Genomic DNA, 20,530 nt, shown 5'->3' with positions numbered 1-20,530 from the left:
TGCTTACTAAGTACCTATACCACAACTAAGTGCTGGGGAAATTAAAGATGAGTAAGATATGGTCTCTGCTTCAAGGTGCTCTGGGAAAAGACAAACATTATTACACCAAACAGTAGTGACTCCAGAGGTAGTAGAAGGTGCCATGACAACATACTGCCATTTGCTACAATATTTCTCTTTTTTACATTTAAGTCCTATTTCTCCAAATAAACCAAGGTCCTCTTGAAAGGTAGAGTTTTTCATCTCCTACTCAACGCTATATGTACACTAGCCAAAAACAAGTCTGATGTTGTTTTAACTAAAATTTCATGCCACCCTTATTTTCTTAGAGACACATGGGTAGAATCTCTGTTCACAGACATCAGACTTATGATGATGAATTAAGACTGTTTTTAGTAAGTTATTAACCATAACCAACTATTAGTTATTAAGAATGCACAAATTATCACCATTTCACTTAGTTAACAGTCTTAAATGCCACTCATGGTTTGTTTGTTTGTTTTTTATGAGAAACAAATTTAAAAATAAAGAAAAAGGACTGGTTTGAGATATAGCTTTTATTTGCCTGGGGAAGCATTAACCATCAGGTCAAAAATATAGAAGCCAATCTTAAAAGCTGCTTCCGATGAATCTGTAATGTCATCGGAGACATGTTTATGATAATATATAAAGTAAAAACAAATAGTGACAACTATAGAGGACATATGTGCATATGACACAGACAGAACATTGGGAGTAAATACATTAACATGATAACCATACTCATCTCTAAACTGTGTGCGACTGATTTATTTTCTTGGCACTTGCCTATATTTTAAGTGATTAGTAATAAAAATACATTATCATAATTTTTAAACCCAACTCTTTGGGGAGAATGCAGGAGAGGAGAGGAAGTGATAAAGAGAGGATGACAAAGAGAGACAACCAACCAAAGACAATGAACAATCCAAAAGCGGATCATTAACTCCTCTGGATAAGCAAATTCTTGAGCTGAAATGCTTCACATGCAACTCTGTACCTCATTTTCCCAAAAGCATTTTTACAAATTCAATTGAGTAAATCAAAACTGGTAACATCTGCTAAATGTTATATTTGCCATTGGATTTCAAAAAATAACTTGGTTTGCCTTTTTTTTCATTTGTCTTATGAGAGTGAACGTTTTAAATGTCCCTTGTTTGTACTTTCAAGATGTTCTGTTTTTCTACAACTGTGCTTTTAAAGCCTTGTTTATAACACATGCCTTCAAAAGTATATGTGTGTATACACACGTGTATATATTATACTCCTCTCCTTAATCTACAACTGGTTGTAACAGCCAACACCTTTGCAAAAATAGATGAAATCATAAATCATTGTCTTTAAACCAGGGCCTTCCACTATCTCCCCTTAGGAAGTACATTTTACAAAGAATAACATCGACTTTCTTCCTACCTCATAAAATGGTTCCACTGTTGATAAGTAAAAACAAATAATGGTAAAAGTACAAACAGAGTTTTTAATTCATCAGCACATAAACCAATTTTGCATCAAAATTTCTACTAACTTTCTCATGTTCACTTGGATCATACACTGATGCATCCTTTGAATCCAAGTTGCATTCAATTCAAGAGAACTAGAGATGCCACCTCTAAATAATGTTTACCCTTATTTCTACCTTAGAAAAATCTACTGGAACTTAAAATTCTAGGTTTTCATAAAAAAGGAAGTACACTGTTTTCAAACATTTTATTAATCCTACTGAATATTTTTATGAACATCACACATTTTTATTAATAATTTTTATTAATTCTGTGTTCTTGCCAACAAAGCGAGTCGTATTCTTTTTAAAGATTTTATTTATTTTTGCAAAAGAGAGAGAGAACGCCCGTGCACAGCAGGTGGGGCAGAGAGAGAAGCAGACTCCCTGCTGAGCAGGGAGCCCGATGCAGGACTTGATCCCAGGACCCTGAGTCAAAGGCAGACACTTAATCAACTAAGCCACCCAGACGCTCGAAAGCGAGTAGTAGTTTATGGTCCACTAAAGTTTTTTCTGTTTTTGCTATGAAAGTAAAGACTAAAATTGTATGTTCTCAAAAATGTAAGACAATTGACTTCTGCTTTTACCCTAGGGACATTTGCAAATTCCAGGCACAGGAGGAGGCTGAGAATCCAGGCTCTGCACACTCACAAAGCTGCTGCTGGACTCAGAAAAATCACTAGAACTTTTGGCAGAGTCTCAAGAGGCCTCAAATATGTATCCAGTTACCCTCAAGACAATCTGATCAATTCTGGGGCAGCCCATGGGCAAGAAGCTAAAATTTAAGCAAGGACCTCTGAAAAGCAGAGCAGAGCTATCAGCAGTCTTGCAATATAAAATTTAGGATTTTGAATCTATCAGGGCAACGATCCATGTTGTTTGGGTGTTTGAATATTTGATAAATGATGTGGAATTCTTTATAATATTTTATAGGCCAAGGCACTTAAACATGCTAGGAACACTGGCCACTCCAGACCTTCAGAAAAAAACCCTGAAAAACACTGCCTTGGAAATCGTAGTGAACCACAGGTAGATGACCCTTACCAGAGACACAAGCCAGCCTCAACCCAGCAAAGCCCCCATCTGCATTAAAGTGATCGACCAACACTCTCTGCATATGAGAGGAGACCATGAACCCTCTCTCTATAAGACGAATGCATCATCTGAAGCCTCTACAGTTTCTTTTTTTAAGAGGAATGTCTGACATTCACTCAAAACTATGAGAAACGCCAAATACAGAACCACGTGACTGATAACCAAAGAAAAAAGCAGTCAAAATAAATAGGCCCAAAGATATTCCAAGTATTAGAACTGGCTCACAAGGGTGCCTGGGTGTCTGGGTTGGTTAAGCGACCGCCTTCAGCTCAGGTCATGATCCTGGAGTCTCAGGATCGAGTCCCGCATCAGGCTCCCTGCTCAGCAGGGAGTCTGCTTCTCCCTCTGACCCTCCTCCTTGCCATGCTCTCTCTCTACCATTCTCTCTCTCTCTCAATAAATTAAAAAAAAAATCTTTAGAACTGGCTCACAAGGACTTGAAACTAAATATGTTTAGCATGTGCGATAAAATGGAGAAAACTATAGATGAAAAGATAAATTCACCAAAGAACTATGGAACTGAAAAACATAGGACCTAAAATTAAGAACTCATTAGATAGATTTAACAGCAGATTAGACACCACAGAAAACAATAAACTGAAAGATAAGTCTGGCGTTATCTAGTTGTGCTAGTTATTCACTGATTCCAAATCTCCTCTTCTTTGTCCTGTTTATGAACCGGGACTGGACCCTGCAAACACTTCTCCTTCACCAGCCGGTGCAGTGTTTCGCTTGTCGAAAGAACGTGATGGAGGGGCAGTGCAAGGCCTGACAGACTGAGCAGCAGCTTCTCCTGCTTCTGACGTACTTTTCATAGCTGCTCCTACGGGGCAACGCCCACGGCATACAGGAGACCCGGTAGTGCTCCCCTCCAGCCTGCTTGCTGGCACCCAGCCCCACTGGCCCACCAGTACCCAGTAGGCCACACCAGTTCTGGCCTGCAGCACCCCCAACGCCCAGTGGGCTGCAGCCACACCCACTCCAACAAGGAGCTTGGGGCCTTCCGAGTTTGTTCCCTCTTGGGTCCTTTCTCTCAGCTACTCTGTGGCTGAGCAGCTCCTCTCTGCAACTGCTATGCTTGCATTCTTTAGAGCTCTCTTCTACCCCTTAAGTAGTTCATAACTTTTGAGGCGCCAGGCGCCAGGCTGGCTCAGTCGTTAAGCGGCTGCCTTCGGCTCAGGTCATGATCCCAGGGTCCTGGGATCGAGCCCCGCATCGGGCTCCCTGCTCGCCGGGGAGCCTGCTTCTCCTTCTCCCTCTGCCTGCCGCTCCCCCTGCTTGTGCTCTCTCTCTCTCTGTGTCAAAAAAATCAATACAATAAAAAAAAAGTCAATAGTCAATTTTCCCTATTCAAGTTACTGGTACAGTTTCTGCCTCCTACTGATAAATTGGTCGTTTCATTTTAAGTGTCCCTGGTTTGTACCTTCAAGAGGTTCTGTTTTTCTACAACTGTGCTTTTAAAGCCTAGTTTATACCACATACCTTTAAAATTATGTATGTGTATGCATGTGTCTCCTTAGCCCTCAACACAATGCAGTCCCACAAGTCCGCCCTCCAGTATATGCCCCTCAGCAATGCACACACATATTCACTGAGACACTCACAACAGTGTTCATGGTAGCACTGTTGACAACAGCAAAAACCTGAAAAGGATCCAAATGTCGATCGTACTAGAACGGACAAATAAGCTTTGCGCAGTGGCAGTATCGTAGCCAATGAGGTTTATCCGAGGCGCGATTATTGCTAATAGAACGGACAAATAAACCGTGCTCTGCTCATGGGATGCGATGAGCAAACAGCAACAAACCACAGGGGTGAAGCTCACAAATCAATGCTGAGTTAAAGAAGTCAGACACACAAGTACATGCTGTGTGATTCCGTTTGTAGAAAGATCAAAAAGAGGCAAAATTAACCATGATGATACAAGTCAGCACAGTGTTTACCCGTGGGCAAGGTGGTCACAGTGACGGGAGGGGTGGGTGAATGGGGCTTCTGGAAACTGGAAAGTGGAAATGTTCTGTTACCGATCGAAGTGGCGGTTACACACTGTGTTTACTTTTTGGAAATTCTCCATGTAACACACTTGCGATTTGTACGCTCTCCTGTAGATATGCCACTTGTCTCTAAGTTACATAAAAATGCAGATGATTTATAAACAATCAAATACTATGTTTCTAAGTCTCTGACACTTAATATCCACAGAGCTGGTAAAGTGCTCCGCCCATACGTCCCCACAGCACCACGTGCATCTACCTCTGTCCCCGCACATATCAGGCTGCAGTTCCGTGCGTTTCTCTTTTTTGAGCATTATATTCAGCTTCAGGGCTGAAGATGAGTCTTTTAAAGGTCTCAAATGAGGCATTAAATAAATATTTTAAAAATGACAGAGAATTCTGCTTTAAAATGTATTGTAGGCCACGGCACAGGGAAGTAGCTAGGAACAGGAGCACCACACACCTCGCTGGCATTTTTCAGCAGCGGGCCATGCAGTCCATCTCAGCAAAGTGCAATCATCACATATATTTCATGAACACAGGGGACAGGCACTGTTTTGCAAGGACACATTCAAAAGATGTCCTTCTGGAGGTAACACAGTGAAGAGCAGGGCAGGAGAAGTGACAAGGTGTCAGCATAACACTTCCTTCTCCGCTTACATTCCATATGAGCAGAACAGAATCAGTGAAGGAACTAGTAGCATTAGACTCCTACCCTGAAGATGCCTGTACCAAACCCCAAATCGCCCGCACCTTCTTCAAACTAGGAAGTCAGATATCAGTGGTTTCCAATTCTGCTATAATTGCAACATGTCCTTCTCATTTAAATTTATGAACCACCCTTCCTCCTTTATGCAATTTTATTTTAAATTAAAGTGAATTATCACTATTACTTTTGGGGAAAAGAATTTCACAATGCCCTTTGAGGTAGCCAAATATACCACAGGGCATTGCAAAACTAAGGCTGAAAATCACTGCTTTGGAGATTCTGTTAACTGATTTTTATCTCCCAGTTTTTCTAAAACTGAATCTCTCCTATTTTGCAATTTTCATCTAAAACATATTTTCTAGTCTTGGAAACCAGCAAGTCCCTTAAGAAATACACAACCTTAAAGGAAACCTGATCACCTAACAAATATGTATTGTGCAGCCCTCTTCTACTTCCTAGGACACCAGGCCCTCTTCTAGTTACTAGGACATAGCAGGGAACAAAACAAATTCATTCTCTCATGAGGCTTCCATTCCAATGAAGAAACAAGGGTAACCTTCCATCTCAATTTACCTGGCAGTATCCAGTTTCAACACTGAAGGTACTACATCCCAGAAAACCCATCAGCCTCAGGCAAACCAGGGCCATTGGTCACCCTGGCAGAGAGATACCAAATAAGCAAGGAAAAATTTATCAAATAGTGGTAAGTGTAATGAAGAAAACAAAGCATGATAAAAAATGAGAGAGTAATGGGGAGGGTGTTACCACTATTTTGTATAGGGACACCAGGAAAGGCCTCTCTGATACAATGACATTTGAAGAGAGGAGGAAAGCAAGCCATTCAGATAAACAGGGGAAGAGAGTTCCAGGCAGTGAATGAAAATGGTGAATAGCAAATCTCTAGCTGAAGCTACAGACTGAATGCAATTCCTATCAAAATCCCAGCTGGATTCTTGGCAGAAATTGACAAGCTGATCCTAAGGAATACAAGGGACCCACAATAGTCAAAACAGTCTTGGAAAAGAACAAAGTTGGAAAACTCACACTTCCCCGTCTCAAAACTTATTACAAAGTCACAGCAATCAAGACTGTGGTATTGGTATAAGGTTAAAAGATAGATCAAACAGAACTGACAATCCAAAATACACCCTCACATTTATAGTCAACTGAGTTTCAACAAGAATGCTAAGACAACTCAATAAGGAAAAAATAGTCTTTCCAATAAATTATGTTTAGACATCTGGATCTCCACTTATAAAATAATGAAGTGGGGGGTACCTGGGTGGCTCAGTTAGTTAAATGCCCAACTCTTGTTTCGGTTCAGGTAATGATCTCATGGGTCGTGGGATCAAGCCCCACGTCAGGCTCCAAGCTCAGTGGGGAGTCTGCTTCTCTCTTTCTCCCTCTCCCTCTGCCTCTCCATGCACTCTCTCTCTCTCTCTCTCTCTCTCTCCCTCTCTCTCTAAAATATATAAATGTCTTAAAAAAAAATGAAGTGGGGCTCCTACCTCACACCATATACAAAAATTAACCCAAAACAGACCAAATACCTAAAAGTAAGAGCAAAAATTATAGAAGTTTTTAAGGAAAGATAATAGTAAGACTTCATAACCTTGGACTAGGCAATGATTTCTTAGATATGAAATCAGGAGCATATGCAAAATAAAATATAGATAAGTTAAACTTTTGTCCTTCAAACAATACTACCTAGAAGTGAAAAGACAATCCAAGGAATTGAAGAAAATTCTGGCATATACAGAGATACAATATACAAAGAACTCTTATACCTCAACAATAAAAGGCAAATAACCCAATATAAGAAAGAGCAAGGGCTTTGAATAGACATTTCTCCAAAGAAGAAATAAAAACAGCCAATAAGCACATGAAAATATGCAAAACATCACTAGCCATCAGGGAAATACAAACCAAAACCACAAAGAGATACCGCTTCATAGGCTATAATCAAAAAGACAGATAATAACAAGTGTTGGTGAGGGTGTGGAGAAACTGGAACACTTATATGCTGGCAGGGATGTAAAACAGTATAGCCACTTTGGAAAACAGTCTGGGAGTTCCTCAAAAAGCCAAACATAGTTACCATCTGACCCTGCAATTCCATTCCCAGGGATATATCTAAGAAAAATTAAAACATGCCTACACAACAACAGTATTTATAATTGCCAAAACATGAAAACAACCCAAATGTCCATCAACTGACAATGGATAAATAAAATGTGGTTTATGCATAAAATGTAATATTATTTAGCAATAAAAAACAAAATAGTGATATATGACACATTGAAAACTGTATGTTAATGAAATTGGTCAGTCACAAAGGACCACATATGGTATGATTCCACTTATATGAGATGTCCAGAACAGGCAAATATACAGAGACAGAATGTAGAATAGTTACTGCTTAGAGTGGATATGGGTAGGAGTGGAGAGGAAGGGGCAGGGACTGCTAATGTTCTAAATTTGACTCTGATGATGGTAGATGTTAACTAGACACTGTAGTGATCATTTCATAATATATACAAATACCAAATCATTATGTTGTGTATTTGAAAGTAATATAATGCTAAAATGTTAATTATACCTCAATTTAAAAAATTTAAATTTAACTGTGGTGATGAAGGTTGCACAACTCTGTGAATATAGTAAAAACCACTGAATTATACACTTTCAAATGGGTGGGTTATACAGCATATAAACTATGCCTCAATAAAGTTGTTAATTTAAAAAAAAAAATGGAGCCATCCCCAAAATGGAAAAATGATACCTCACTGGAAATAATGTCAAGCAAAGACAAGTGGGCCTTCTGTCAGAGATGTTACTATAAAAGATGGGCTCACAAAGATACATAGGTAGTGAAAAGAAGGGGCACATGCACCCCAATGTTCATAGCAGCAATGTCTGCAATAGCCAAACTATGGAAGGAGCCGAGATGCCCTTCAACAGATGAATGGATAAAGAAGATGGGCTCCATATATACAATGGAATATTACTCAGCCATCAGAAAGGATGAATAACCACCATTTGCATCAACATGGATGGGACTGGAGGAGATGATGCTAAGTGAAATAAGTCCAGCAGAGAAAGTCAATTATATGGTTTCACTTATTTGTGGAACATAAGGAACAGCATGGAGGACATTAGGAGAAGGAAGGGAAAAATGAAGGCGGGGAAATCGGAGGGAGAGACGAACCATGAGAGACTACAGACTATGGGAAACAAACTGAGGGTTTCAGAGGGGAGGGGAGTGGGGGGATGTGTTAGCCCAGTGATGGGCATTAAGGAGGGCACGGACTGCGTGAGCACTGGGTGTTACACACAAACAATGAATCATGGAACACTACATCAAAAACTAATGATGTACAGTATGGGGACTAGCTTAACATAATAAAATTAAATAAATAAATAAATAAATAAATAAATAAATAAATAAATAAATAAAAGTGAATAAATGTAAAAAAAAGATGGGTTCAATTAGTGATTCTTTTTTTTTTTTTAAGATTTTATTTATTTATTTGACAGAGAGAGAAAGAGAGCACAAGCAGGGGGAGTGGGAAACGGAGAAGCAGGCTCCCTGCTGAGCAGGGAGCCTGATGCGGGGCTTGATCCTAGGACCCAGGGATCATGACCTGAGCTGAAGGCAGACGCTTAACCGACTGAGCCACCCAGGTGCCCCAATTAGTGATTCTCAATATCAGTTCACAGACTAATACATAGAAGTGGTCCAGAGAATTTAATGACTCTTCAGCTCCATAACAGGTCTAATTCAGATTCCAGTGGGATCCAAGAATCTGGGTTTTTGTTTTTGTTTTTTAAGATTTTATTTATTTATTTGAGAGAGAGAGGGAGAAGGAGACGTAGACTTCCTGCTGAGCAGAGAGTCCAATGCAGGGCTCGATCCCAGGATCCCGAGATCAGGACCTGAGCTGAAGGCAGACGCTTAACTGACCAAGCCCCTACAAAGGTGCCCCAAGAATCTGTATTTTTGACAGGCTTCCTAAATTATTCTGATGAATAGTCAGAAGTGGGAACCACTGAACAACTACGATTATAACTCAATGATTTTATGATTCTCCGGTATCTATGATATACCTGTCTCTGGTATCTATTTTGTATTTATCTGGATCTGGTATCTCCACCTAGTATTTTCTATTCATCTGAGGATCTTAAATTTCTTAATGAAACTCATCTTTGTGAATGAAGAGCTTGAGTTTAGAAAGAGGTGGCCTCATCTGATGGATTAGAGCACCTCACATATTTTTGTTAACCTTATGTGTATCCTGTAAGTTATTTCAAATCCTTTTCTAGAAAGAAGCTGGCTTAAACAAATTGAATAAATAAAAGATCACATATATTCTCAAAAATTGTATTTCTCAAACTGACACATTTTTTTCTCAAATATTTATAACTTGATATACTTTTTATTAAAAAGCACAGGTATATTATAGAATCAAATGCAAAATAATTTTTATTAATTTTTAAGATAAAACCCAGAAGAGTCAAGGAAATTCCATATTTGCCATAGCAACTACTTTGGACTATGGACTACGCTCCCAGAATCTAAGGGTACATATTCATTCCCTCCTGCAGTTAGTACTTCAGGGGGGAAATCCAAAAAATCTAGACATTCTGCTCTCTACTCCATGGGTGATGAAACATGGAATCCCTCCTTCATTCAGAACCAAAATGGACTAATCAGGTTATTAGTGAATGTGCTCTGTGCATTTCAGGAAGGAAAGAAAAAAGGCTGAACCGAATTGAAGAATTAAACCATAGCCTGTTAACTGCTGAGGGAAAACTCCTTCAGAGGCATGCTATGCTCAGAGAAATGTCTGCGGACATGTACCCTGTCCTAATGTTTTAGCCAGATGACAATGAGCATCAAGGGCACCTCTAGGGCTGGGAGGACCTCACCAGCTGGTGGAGGGTGTACCCTGGTTGCTTTACTAGGCTTGCCCAAACCACTGGTCTACGGAGAAGTACTGGGTAGCCTAGCTGAGTGCTCAGATTGACTACAGCTAAAGAGAAAGTATTCCCCTAGATTGGCAATCTTTCTCTTAGATACAGTGTTTTGGGGTTTTTTTGTTTTTTTTGTTTTGTTTTGTTTTGTTTTGTCTGTCCCTCTTCAGCTAATCCCAAAAACATCTGCGGAAATTTCTCTCAGGGACTAAATATCAGAAGAGTGGAGTTATAATATCAACTCTGGCACAATTATATAATTCTAGGTCAATTTTCTCAATACTAAAATAGAAAAGTGGAATAAGCTGAACCTCAAAGTCCTTTTTGGCTTTTAAATTCTATGCTCTCACAATACTTATCACCATTGAAAATGTGCCTTGCAAATTTTAAAGGCAATTCCAAAAAAAAAAAAAAAAGAAGTTGTAAATACATTTCTTATCCTTTCCTTCATAGTATTCCTCTTCTTGTGTCATCCTAGCTCAAAGCCCCTTCCTTCTCCCTCCCCCGGATTTTTGCAACAGTCCTCAATTCCGGTCCTCAATCTTTCTTTAATCCATGTTGACCACATTGCTGTGACACGATTCTCTAATTATCATCTCTTTCTGTGGCTCTTAACCGAGAATTCAATGTTCTGCACAATCTTAGTCCAATTTCCCTTTCCAACCTTTCCTAGCCCTTCCTTATATTAACTTACACTTCAGCAAACCTGTCAGTACCTTCTTCTGTAATATATCACACATTTCATTTGTTTCTGTCACTCCTCCCCGCCACTTGAAATTCTATCTGCCATACTCCCCACTTGGGCTCCATTCTTCAAGAATGAGTCCAAGTCTCACCTCTACTACAGAGCCTTTTCTGACAACTTTCTTAATACATCTTTGGCATTTAGCAAATGCTACCCTCCACTGATGTCTTTACCACGGAAGAGGTCTGTAGAGATATTTCTGCCTCATTTTCTCCAGGTAAGCCCCTCAGCTTCAATAAGGGGTGAATATGTAACACACAGCATCTAAAGGAAACATGCTTAAGCTACAAATTTTTAAAAATCAACTAACAGTTTGAGTGTAATTATTAGAAATTTTGCAACAAACCCATCCTATTTTTGCCAATTGCATTTTTACAGCTGTGTTCTAAAATTTAAGATCATTCTTTAGGTTTGGTTGACACTTCCTGTTTAACACTTCCCTTTTTAAAAAGGGAGGGGGGCAAGATTTCCCAGTAAGTCATCAAAATTTTTAATTACAAAACTCTAGAGACCAAAAAAAAATGTCCAAAAAACAAAACAAAGAACATAGTTTTGAACTATAGTATAGGCATCATAGCAAAATTAAACTTGAGAAGGGAAATAAAGAGACATTTTGTCTGGTCAGACCTTTTAAACAAAATGGCACATGTTTTTCTCCACCAGCAATGTGAAACACACAATTTTTTATGTAAACCACATGTGCTCTGACGAGTACCACCACTCCTTTCCCTGCTTTAACCCCAGAAACATGTTACTTTAACTATAAAGTTTTTGGTTTTGCTTAATAAAGAACAACTTAATCTGGTCTTTAACCTTCTGATAATAATACTGAGATAATATGGGCACAAGTCCACACTGGCCACTTTCACTTCTATACAAAAAAGGCCTCTTTTCAAGAGCCAAGAAACACTCCCCTAACAAACTCTGTGATGAAGTGTTAGTAAACATTAGAAAAATGATTGCAGGCATGTATTAAATTAAAATAAAGAAATGTCTTCAACATGTCTCTTTAAGCTGAAGTAAAAATATTTTAGCCAATATGCTAGAGATTTTAATTCAAAATAGTCTGAAAGTAAAACTGCAATTGAAAAAAAAAATCTTTTCTTTAAACTATTTTGGCACATGAAGAGCTGTACTGATTTCAGAGGACAGAGAAAAAAGGGGTGGAAAAAGCCCCACATGTTCGGCAAATTTATCTGTCAAGCAATTGTCAGAAGCTAATTTTATTTTTCTTCAACAAATAAAGATCATCCGAAATGAGCGTGCAGTACTCACATGCAGAGCCGAGGGATCTGGCAGGAATTCAGCATCTTCTCCAAAGATGAAATCAGGGGGCAGCTCTGGGTATTGGGCATTGAAAATGATATCCCCTGAAAGAAAAGAAAACATCAGGCCCTTATTATTTCCTTGCTAATTTATGAATGTTTTGAGGCATGCATCAGAAACACTTCTAAAAGAAGTTTATATTAGTTTAACAAAAAAATTTGAAAAGCACTCTCTGAATGATTAATTCCTCAAATGAAAGAACTGATACCATCTTTTAAATTAATATCCACATGAGCACCTGGGTGGCTCAATCGGTTAAGCATCCGACTCTTGATTTCGACTCAGATCGTGGTCTCAAGGTCATGAGATTGAGCCCCCACCCATAGGGCTCCACACTGGGTGTGGAGTCTGCTTGGTATTCTTTTCCCCTCCACTTCTCCCTCCACTTCTGCTGCCCCCCTTCTTTCACACTCTCTCTCTCTAAAATGAATAAATGAAATCTTTAAAAACAAAATAAATATCCACAACATGCAATCAAAAAAGTTTTATCTCCCTACCACACTATAAATATAAATACCCACGTAGAAAAGCAGCCACATCCAAAGTACGTGTGGATTTTTCTATAGGAAATATGACTGTTCAATCACTGCCTGCTCATTAATAAACCTTTACCAGGAACTATTTCTCTAAAGATAAAGACCTTATCTTGAAGAAATTAAACATACAAACCTTTGGTATAATGGAAAGAATATTTGGCTTGGAGTCAAAAAAAAAGTCAGGTTTATATCCACAATTATCCTAATTATTTATTAGCTCAACTCATCTTGGGCAAATTTTAACTTCTTTAGACTTCAGTTTATCAGTAAAAGAGGATCTAATAGTAGTGATATCACAGATTTGATATGAGGATAAATAAAGATAGCATGCCTATCACAGTGGCTGGCACACTAAGCACTTAGTAAGTGATATGGGAGTACTACTAGTCATTACTAATACCATCTTGAAACACAAGACAAATTACAAAGTCTCCTTAGCAAATTTGTGTTGTTAAGTTCTTCCACCTCTGTTCCTTTCCTGTCTCCTTCTTTAGCTTTTTTTTTCCCTCTGCTCACCCCAAGAACCAGTACTCATCATTCTGCTAATAACAACCAGCAGATTAGTATATCGACAAACACACATATTGGGTTCTAGCGTTTAAGAGTATGTACGCATGTGTACATGCCCAACAATTCTATCAATCCAATCATTTTTCCTGCCCAAACAGTATCTTCATAGTGATATCCAAATTGATACACTCAGACTTCAGTTCTCATCTGAGCCTTTCTTCCTCCAACTACATACTATGTATTTCAATGTTAAACTCAGCAAGTCTTAAAAACATGCTCATGAATGTCCCTTTTCCCACTCCTCTCTTCCCCTAGCTGATTTCCCTATTTCTAGGGATTCCTTAATCTCCCATGCTGTGACTTTAGTGTCCTCTTTGACCTTACTCACACCCTTTATACTCTTAGAAAACAAGTCATCTCAGTTCTTCCTCCAAAACGTTTCTCATAAGGGTACTTCCCACTGCTAACAGCTCTATCCAGCCCAGATGACCTAGTCCATACACTCATGCATCCAATGAAAAAGAAATTGAACCCTGCGCTAGCCACTATGCTAGCCACTAAAGATCAAAGAAAAAATTCTGTTAATAGTTGACAGACTAGAAGAATTCAATTATTACCGTACCCTTTTAAATGGTCTCCTGATACAAGTTTCCCTCCAGCCCGTGATATGTACTATCACCAAGTAAATGTTCTTAAAGTACAACTTTGCCCCAAAACTTTCTAGTTCAAAAAATGCCAATGATTCGCTAATGTCAAATGGAATAAGGGCAAACCTTTCAAACTAGCATTTAAGGCCTCTGAAATATGATGTTCCTACTTACTTGTTCACCCTTCTATCTCCAAGCCAATACCAACTTTCTATTCTAGTAGATATGATCCACTCACTGCCTCCAAACTATGACACCTACTTGAAATACCCTTTCCCCTTGCTCGGGTCTTACCTATCTTTGATGAGTCCACTTAAGAACCGTGTCTTGCATGAAGACTTTCCTAATAAATCCAGTACACACTGATCATCATTACCTCTGACATTCAACAATACTGATTGATTATGCCATTCACTTGAGTATTTCGTTGTAGTATTATATTGTTTTTCCTGTTCTATTAATTTCAAAAATTCATAACAAACACATGGTATATGTGAGGCACTGTGATACACATTGTGTCCATACAAAGATGGTCCTCCTCGAGGACGTTACATTTAGTTAGGGAGACAGAAACATACACACAGAACCACAAATACAGAGCAGTACAAGGTAAGTACATATACTTGATCTTCCTAAATATCTTGCAAACATCCAGAGAATAAACATGCTTATACTTATTTCATATTTCCAATGGGTCAAAGTGTGACATACAGAATATATTCAAGAAAGGCTCTATTATGTGAGAAAACTCTACTCTCTGAATTGGATTTCTAAGTACTGACAAAAATCTACAATATGGAATAAAGTTCAGAAGAGTTACTTCCACCTCTTTCTGTAGAGAATAAATATGAGCAAGAAAATATACCCTTCATATTTACCCAAAGAAAACAAAAACACTACTTCAAAAAGATATATGCACCCCTATTTTTCCTGCAGCATTATTTACAATAGCCAAGATATGTAAGCAACCCAAGTGCCATGGATAGATGAATGGATAAAGAAGATGTAGTATATACACACTATGGATTATTACTCAGCCATAAAAAAGAATAAGATCTTGCCATTTGCAATAACATGGAAAAACCTAGAAGGTATTATGCTAAGTGAAATAAGTCAGTCAAAGAAAGACAAATACCATATGATTTCACTCATGTGTGGAATTTAAGAAACAAAACAAAGAAAAAAAGAGACAAAAGACACTCAAATATAGAGAACAAACTGGCAGTTGCCAGAGGGGCAGTAGGTGGGGAGATGGGGGAAACAGGTAAAGGAGATTAAGAGTACACTTATCTTGATGAGCACTGAGAAATGTATAGAACTGTTGAATCATTATATTGTACACCTGAAACTAATATAACACTGTATGTTAATTACACTTGAATTTAAAAAAGGAAAAAATATATACCTTTCAGAAGTTGGATGCAGAAATAAACCACATCAAAAACTAATGATGTATTGTATGGTGACTAACATAACATAGTAAAATTAAAAAAATAAAAATAAATAAGTAAATAAATAGGAAAAAAATAAATTATCAAAAGTAGTATAATCACTGCTTCTCCCTCACTTACCCACTAGCATTATCTCTGGTTTTCCACTTTACCTACTACAAATTATAAACTGACTTCAAATGTGCTAACTACAAAGCATTAGCCCAAACTAAGACTAGGAAGCATTTGTTGAGACAATATGAACATCCTGATTATTTATTCTTATTCAATTATACTCAGTACACACAATTCCTTAAGAGGACATTTACATTAGAGACATGTTTTTAGAAGTCCCACAGTTGGCTTACTTTCATGACGTTTAGAAAACAAACTCATAAAGCTAACAGAGGAAAGGCATCAAAGTTTTGGAAAAAGCCAAGCTAGAATCTATTGTGCATATTAATGTTCAAAAAATAAACAGCATGCTAAATTCCAACAGAAGTTTTGTGATTTTTGTTACTAAAGAGGACATAAAGCTGGATTTTCAATAGAAGTTTTGTTACTTTTGTTACTAAAGAGGACATAAAGCTGGATTTTCAATAGAAGTTTTGTTACTTTTGTTACTACAAGAGGACATAAAGCTGGATTTTCAAGTTCTCAGAGGATCATTGTCAGTAATACATATTTCCAAAACACTAAACATTGAAAATATGATTCAAAGAAATCCACTCTTGCCAATTCTACTCAACACTGGACTGGACAGTCTAGCCAGGGCAATTAGGCAAGAGAAAGAAATGAATGGTATCCAGAATGGAAAAAGCAAAAATATCTCTGTACACAAATGACATGATCTTGCATATAGAAAATCCTAAGGAATCCACACACATACGCACACACACAAATCAAAATAAACAAGTTCAGCAAGGTTGCAAGAGACAAGATAAATGTATAAAATCAATTGCATTTCTATACACTACCAATGAACAATCCAGAAATGAATTTTTTTTTAAATTCCATTTACAACAGCATCAAGAAGAATAAAATACTTAGGAATAAATTTAGTGAAGCAACTGTGTAAAATTTGTGCACTGAAAACTATAAAACATTGTTGAAAGACATGGAAGAAGGCCCACATAAATGGAAAAATATCTCATGTTCATGGATCAAAAGACTTAATATTGTTAAGATGGCAGTACTACCTAAATTAATCCACAGATTTCATGTAATCCCTATCAAAATCCCTACTGGTTTTTTTTTTTTTTTTGCAAAAATTGACAAACGAATCTTAAAAGTCATACAGAAATGCAAGGGTTCCAGCATGACCAAAAAGCAATCATGGAAAAAAAACAAATTGGAAGACACATATTCCAATTTCAAAATTTATTTCAGAGCCACAGTAATCAAGAGAGTGTGGTACTGACATAAGAACAAAGGAATAAAATTCAGAGACTGGAAATACTTCCACATTTATTGTCAATTGAATTTTTTTATTTTAATTGAAGTATTGTTGATATATAATATTAAATTAGTTTCAGGTGTACAACATAGTGGTTCAACAATCACTATATATACTATTGTATACATATCACCATGATAAGTGTACTACAATATTATTGAGTATATTCCCTGTTTTATACTTTTCATCCCTGTGACTTATTTATTTTATTATAGTGAACTGATTTTTGACAAGGCTGCCAAGACAATTCAGTGGGACAAAAAGAGTCTTCTCACCACCTCAAACTCATAAGAAGTACTACTATTAAAAAAAGAGATGACTACTATAAAAAAAGAGAGAAAGAGAACATAACAAGTGTTGGTGAAGGTGTGGAGAAATAAGACTCCCTGTGCACCACTGCCACGAATGTAAAATGGTACAGCTGCTATAGAAAACAATATGGCAGTACCTCAAAAACTTAAAAATAGAACTACCATACTGGCAAGCAATTCCACTCTCTGGGGTATATACTGAAAAGAAGTGAAATCAGTGTTTCAAACAGGTATTTGTACACCCATGTTCACAGCAGCATTATTTACAATGGCCTTGGAAACAACCCAAGTGTTCACTGACAGATAAACAGATAAAAAAAATGTGGTATACATACAAATAGGATATTATTCAGCCTTTAAAAAGAACATTCTGACATGCTATAATATGGATAAAACTTGAGGATGCTATGATTAAGTGAAAATAAGCCAGTTACAAAAAAGACAAATCCTTTATGAGTCCACTTACATGAGGTACCAAGAGTAGCCAAATTCATAGAGACAGAAAGAATGGTGGTTAGCTAGAGCTGGGGAGGAGGGGAGAACTGGTTGCTGTTTAATTGGTACAGAATTTCAGTTTTTATAGATTAAAAGAGTTATAGAGATTAGTTGTACAACAATGTGAATGTTATTAACACTACTGAAATATACACAACAAATTATTAAGATGGTAAATTTTATGTTATTTTTACCACAATTTTAAAAATTCTTAAATAAAAAAGTCTGCTACAGACTGAATGTATCCCCTTAAAAGTCATATGTTGAAACCTAATCCTCAATGTGATGGTATTTGGAGGTGAGGCCTTTGATAGGTGATCAGGTCAGAAGGGCAGAACCCTTATGAATGGGATTAATGCCCTTATAAAAGAGACTCAAGAGAGATCCCTTGCCCCCTTCTGCCATGTGAGGTTAGAGTGAACGGACAGACTGCCTATGAACTAGGAAGCAGACCTCACCAGACACTGAACTTGCCAGCACTTTGATCTCAGACTTCTCAGCCTCCAGAACTGTGAGAAATAAATATTAAGTCACCCAGTGTATGGTTATTTGTTATAGCAGCCTGAACAGACTAAAGACAGAGAATCTTTTCAACAAATGGTGCTGGGCCAACTGGATAGCCTCATGCCAAAAAATGAATCTGAGTCCCTAACTCATACCATATACAAAAATTAACTCAAAATGAATCAAAGACCTAAGTGTAAGAACGAAAACTATAAAACTCTTTGAGGAAAACTTAAGAATAAATCTTCATAATTCAGCAGTGTTTACTTAGATATGAAATCAAAAGCATACACACAAAAGAAAAACTAGGTAAACTGAACCTCAGAAAAAATTTTTAACTTCTGTCCTTCAAAGGACATTACCTAGAAAGTGAAAAGACAATCTGCAGAAAGAGAGGAAATACATGATTTGGCAAATCATGTATCTGACAAAGGACTTATATCCAGAATATACCAAGAACTCTTATACCTCAACAATAAAAAGACAGGGGCGCCTGGGTGGCTCAGTTGGTTAATCGACTGCCTTCAGCTCAGGTCATGATCCTGGAGTCCCAGGATCGAGTCCTGCATCGGGCTCCCTGCTCAGCGGGGAGTCTGCTTCTCCCTCTGACCCTCCCCCCTCTCATGTGCTCTTTCTCTCTCACTGTCTCTCAAATAAATAAATAAAATCTTTAAAAAAAAAAAAACAATAAAAAGACAAATAATCCAACTTAAAAATGGGCAAAAGCAGCATTATTTTCAATAGCCAAACCATGGAAACAACCCAAGTGTCCACCGATAGATAAATGGATAAAGAAGATGTGGTATATACATACAATGGGATACTGATATTCAGCCACACAAAAAAAGAATGAAATCTTGCCATTTGCAACAACATGAATGGAGCTAGAGAGTATAATGCTAAGTGAAATCAGTCAGTCAGAGAAAGACAAATACCATATGATTTCACTCATGTGTGGAATTTAAGAAACAAAACAAATGAGCAAAGGGGAAAAAAGGAAGACAAACAAAAAACAGACTCTGACCTACAGAGAACAATCAGATGGTTACCAGAGGGAAGGTGGGCAGAGGGATGGCAAATAGGTGATGGAGATTAAGAGTACACTTATCTTGATGAGCACTGAGTAACATAAGGAAGTGTTGAATCACTATATTGTACACCTAAAATTAATATAACACTGTATGTTAATTATACTGGAATTAAATTTTTTTTAAAAAGAAAGCTTAACTTTCATAAATTAATTAAAAATCAAAATGGACAAAATATTTGATTAGACATTTCTCCAAAGAAGATACAGAAATGACCAATAAGCACATAAAAAGATGCTCAACATCATTAGTCATTAGGAAATCAAAATCGAAACCACAATTTGAGGGGTGCCTGGGTGGCTCAGTCGGTTAAGCATCTGCCTTCGGCTCAGGTCATGATCCCAGAATCCTGGGATTGAGCCCCACGCTGGGCTCCCGGCTCAGCGGGGAGTCTGCTTCTCCCTCTCCTTCTGCCCCTCCCCCCACCATTCATGCTCTCTCTCTCAATAAATAAAATCTTTAAAAAAACACACAATTTGATACTACTTCACACCAACTATGATGGCTACAATCCAAAAGACAATAATAAGTGCTGGTGAGGCTATGGAAAAATTGGAACCCTCATACTCTGTTGGTGGGAATATAAAAGGGTGCGATCACTTTGGAAAACAGTTTGGCAGTTTCTCAAAAATGTGAAATATAGAATCACCTATGACCCACCAATTCCACTGCTAGGTACATACCCAAGAAAAATGAAAACATATGTCCACATAAGCGCTTGCACATGAATGTTTGCACAGCACTGTTCACAACAGTCAGAAAGCAGAACAACCCAAAAGTCTATCAACTGATCAATGTAGAAATAAAATGTGGTATATACATATAATGGAATATCATTCGGCTATAAAGAAAGAAGTATTAACACGTTATAATATGGATGACCTTGAAAACTTTATACTAAGTGAAAACAGTCAGACACAAAAGTCCACAAATAGTGTATGATTATTGTATAATTCCATTTATATGCAATGTCCAGAATATGTAAATCCACAGAGATAGAAAGGAGACTAATGGTTGCCAGAGGCCAGGACAGGGGGAGCAGGGAGGGACTGCTAATGATAATGAGTACAAAGTTTCTTCTGGTGGGGACGAAAATTAATGTTGGAATTAATACTGATGGATGTACAACTTCCTGAATATACTAAAAACCACTGAATTGTACACTTCAAAGAGTAAATTGGATGGTACGAGAAT

The 20,530-nt window shown here is 37.6% G+C and overlaps 1 protein-coding gene and 1 pseudogene across 5 annotated transcripts in view; one reads left to right on the top strand and one right to left on the bottom strand.

Annotated features, from left to right (window-relative positions):
- The window catches only part of BABAM2 (BRISC and BRCA1 A complex member 2), a 395,384-nt gene that overhangs the window by 297,241 nt on the left and 77,613 nt on the right, over positions 1-20,530 (bottom strand). For all 5 annotated transcript variants that reach the window (XR_012379665.1, XR_012379664.1, XR_012379666.1 and 2 more), the window contains one exon: positions 12,309-12,403. Coding sequence is in view for 2 of the 5 variants with exons in the window: in XM_025867974.2 (XP_025723759.1) it covers positions 12,309-12,403 (95 nt within the window). In the remaining 3 variants the exon portion in view is untranslated. The remainder of the gene's footprint in view (positions 1-12,308; positions 12,404-20,530) is intronic.
- On the top strand, positions 4,298-4,429 carry LOC112821352 (U4 spliceosomal RNA; annotated as a pseudogene).

The sequence above is a fragment of the Callorhinus ursinus genome, unplaced genomic scaffold (assembly GCF_003265705.2).
Source record: "Callorhinus ursinus isolate GAN/ISIS: 27379988/994484 unplaced genomic scaffold, GSC_fseal_2.0 scaffold10, whole genome shotgun sequence".
NCBI lineage: Eukaryota > Metazoa > Chordata > Mammalia > Carnivora > Otariidae > Callorhinus > Callorhinus ursinus.
The sequence above is the reverse complement of the archived record's forward strand: the minus strand, read 5'-3'. Positions and strand labels throughout refer to the sequence as shown.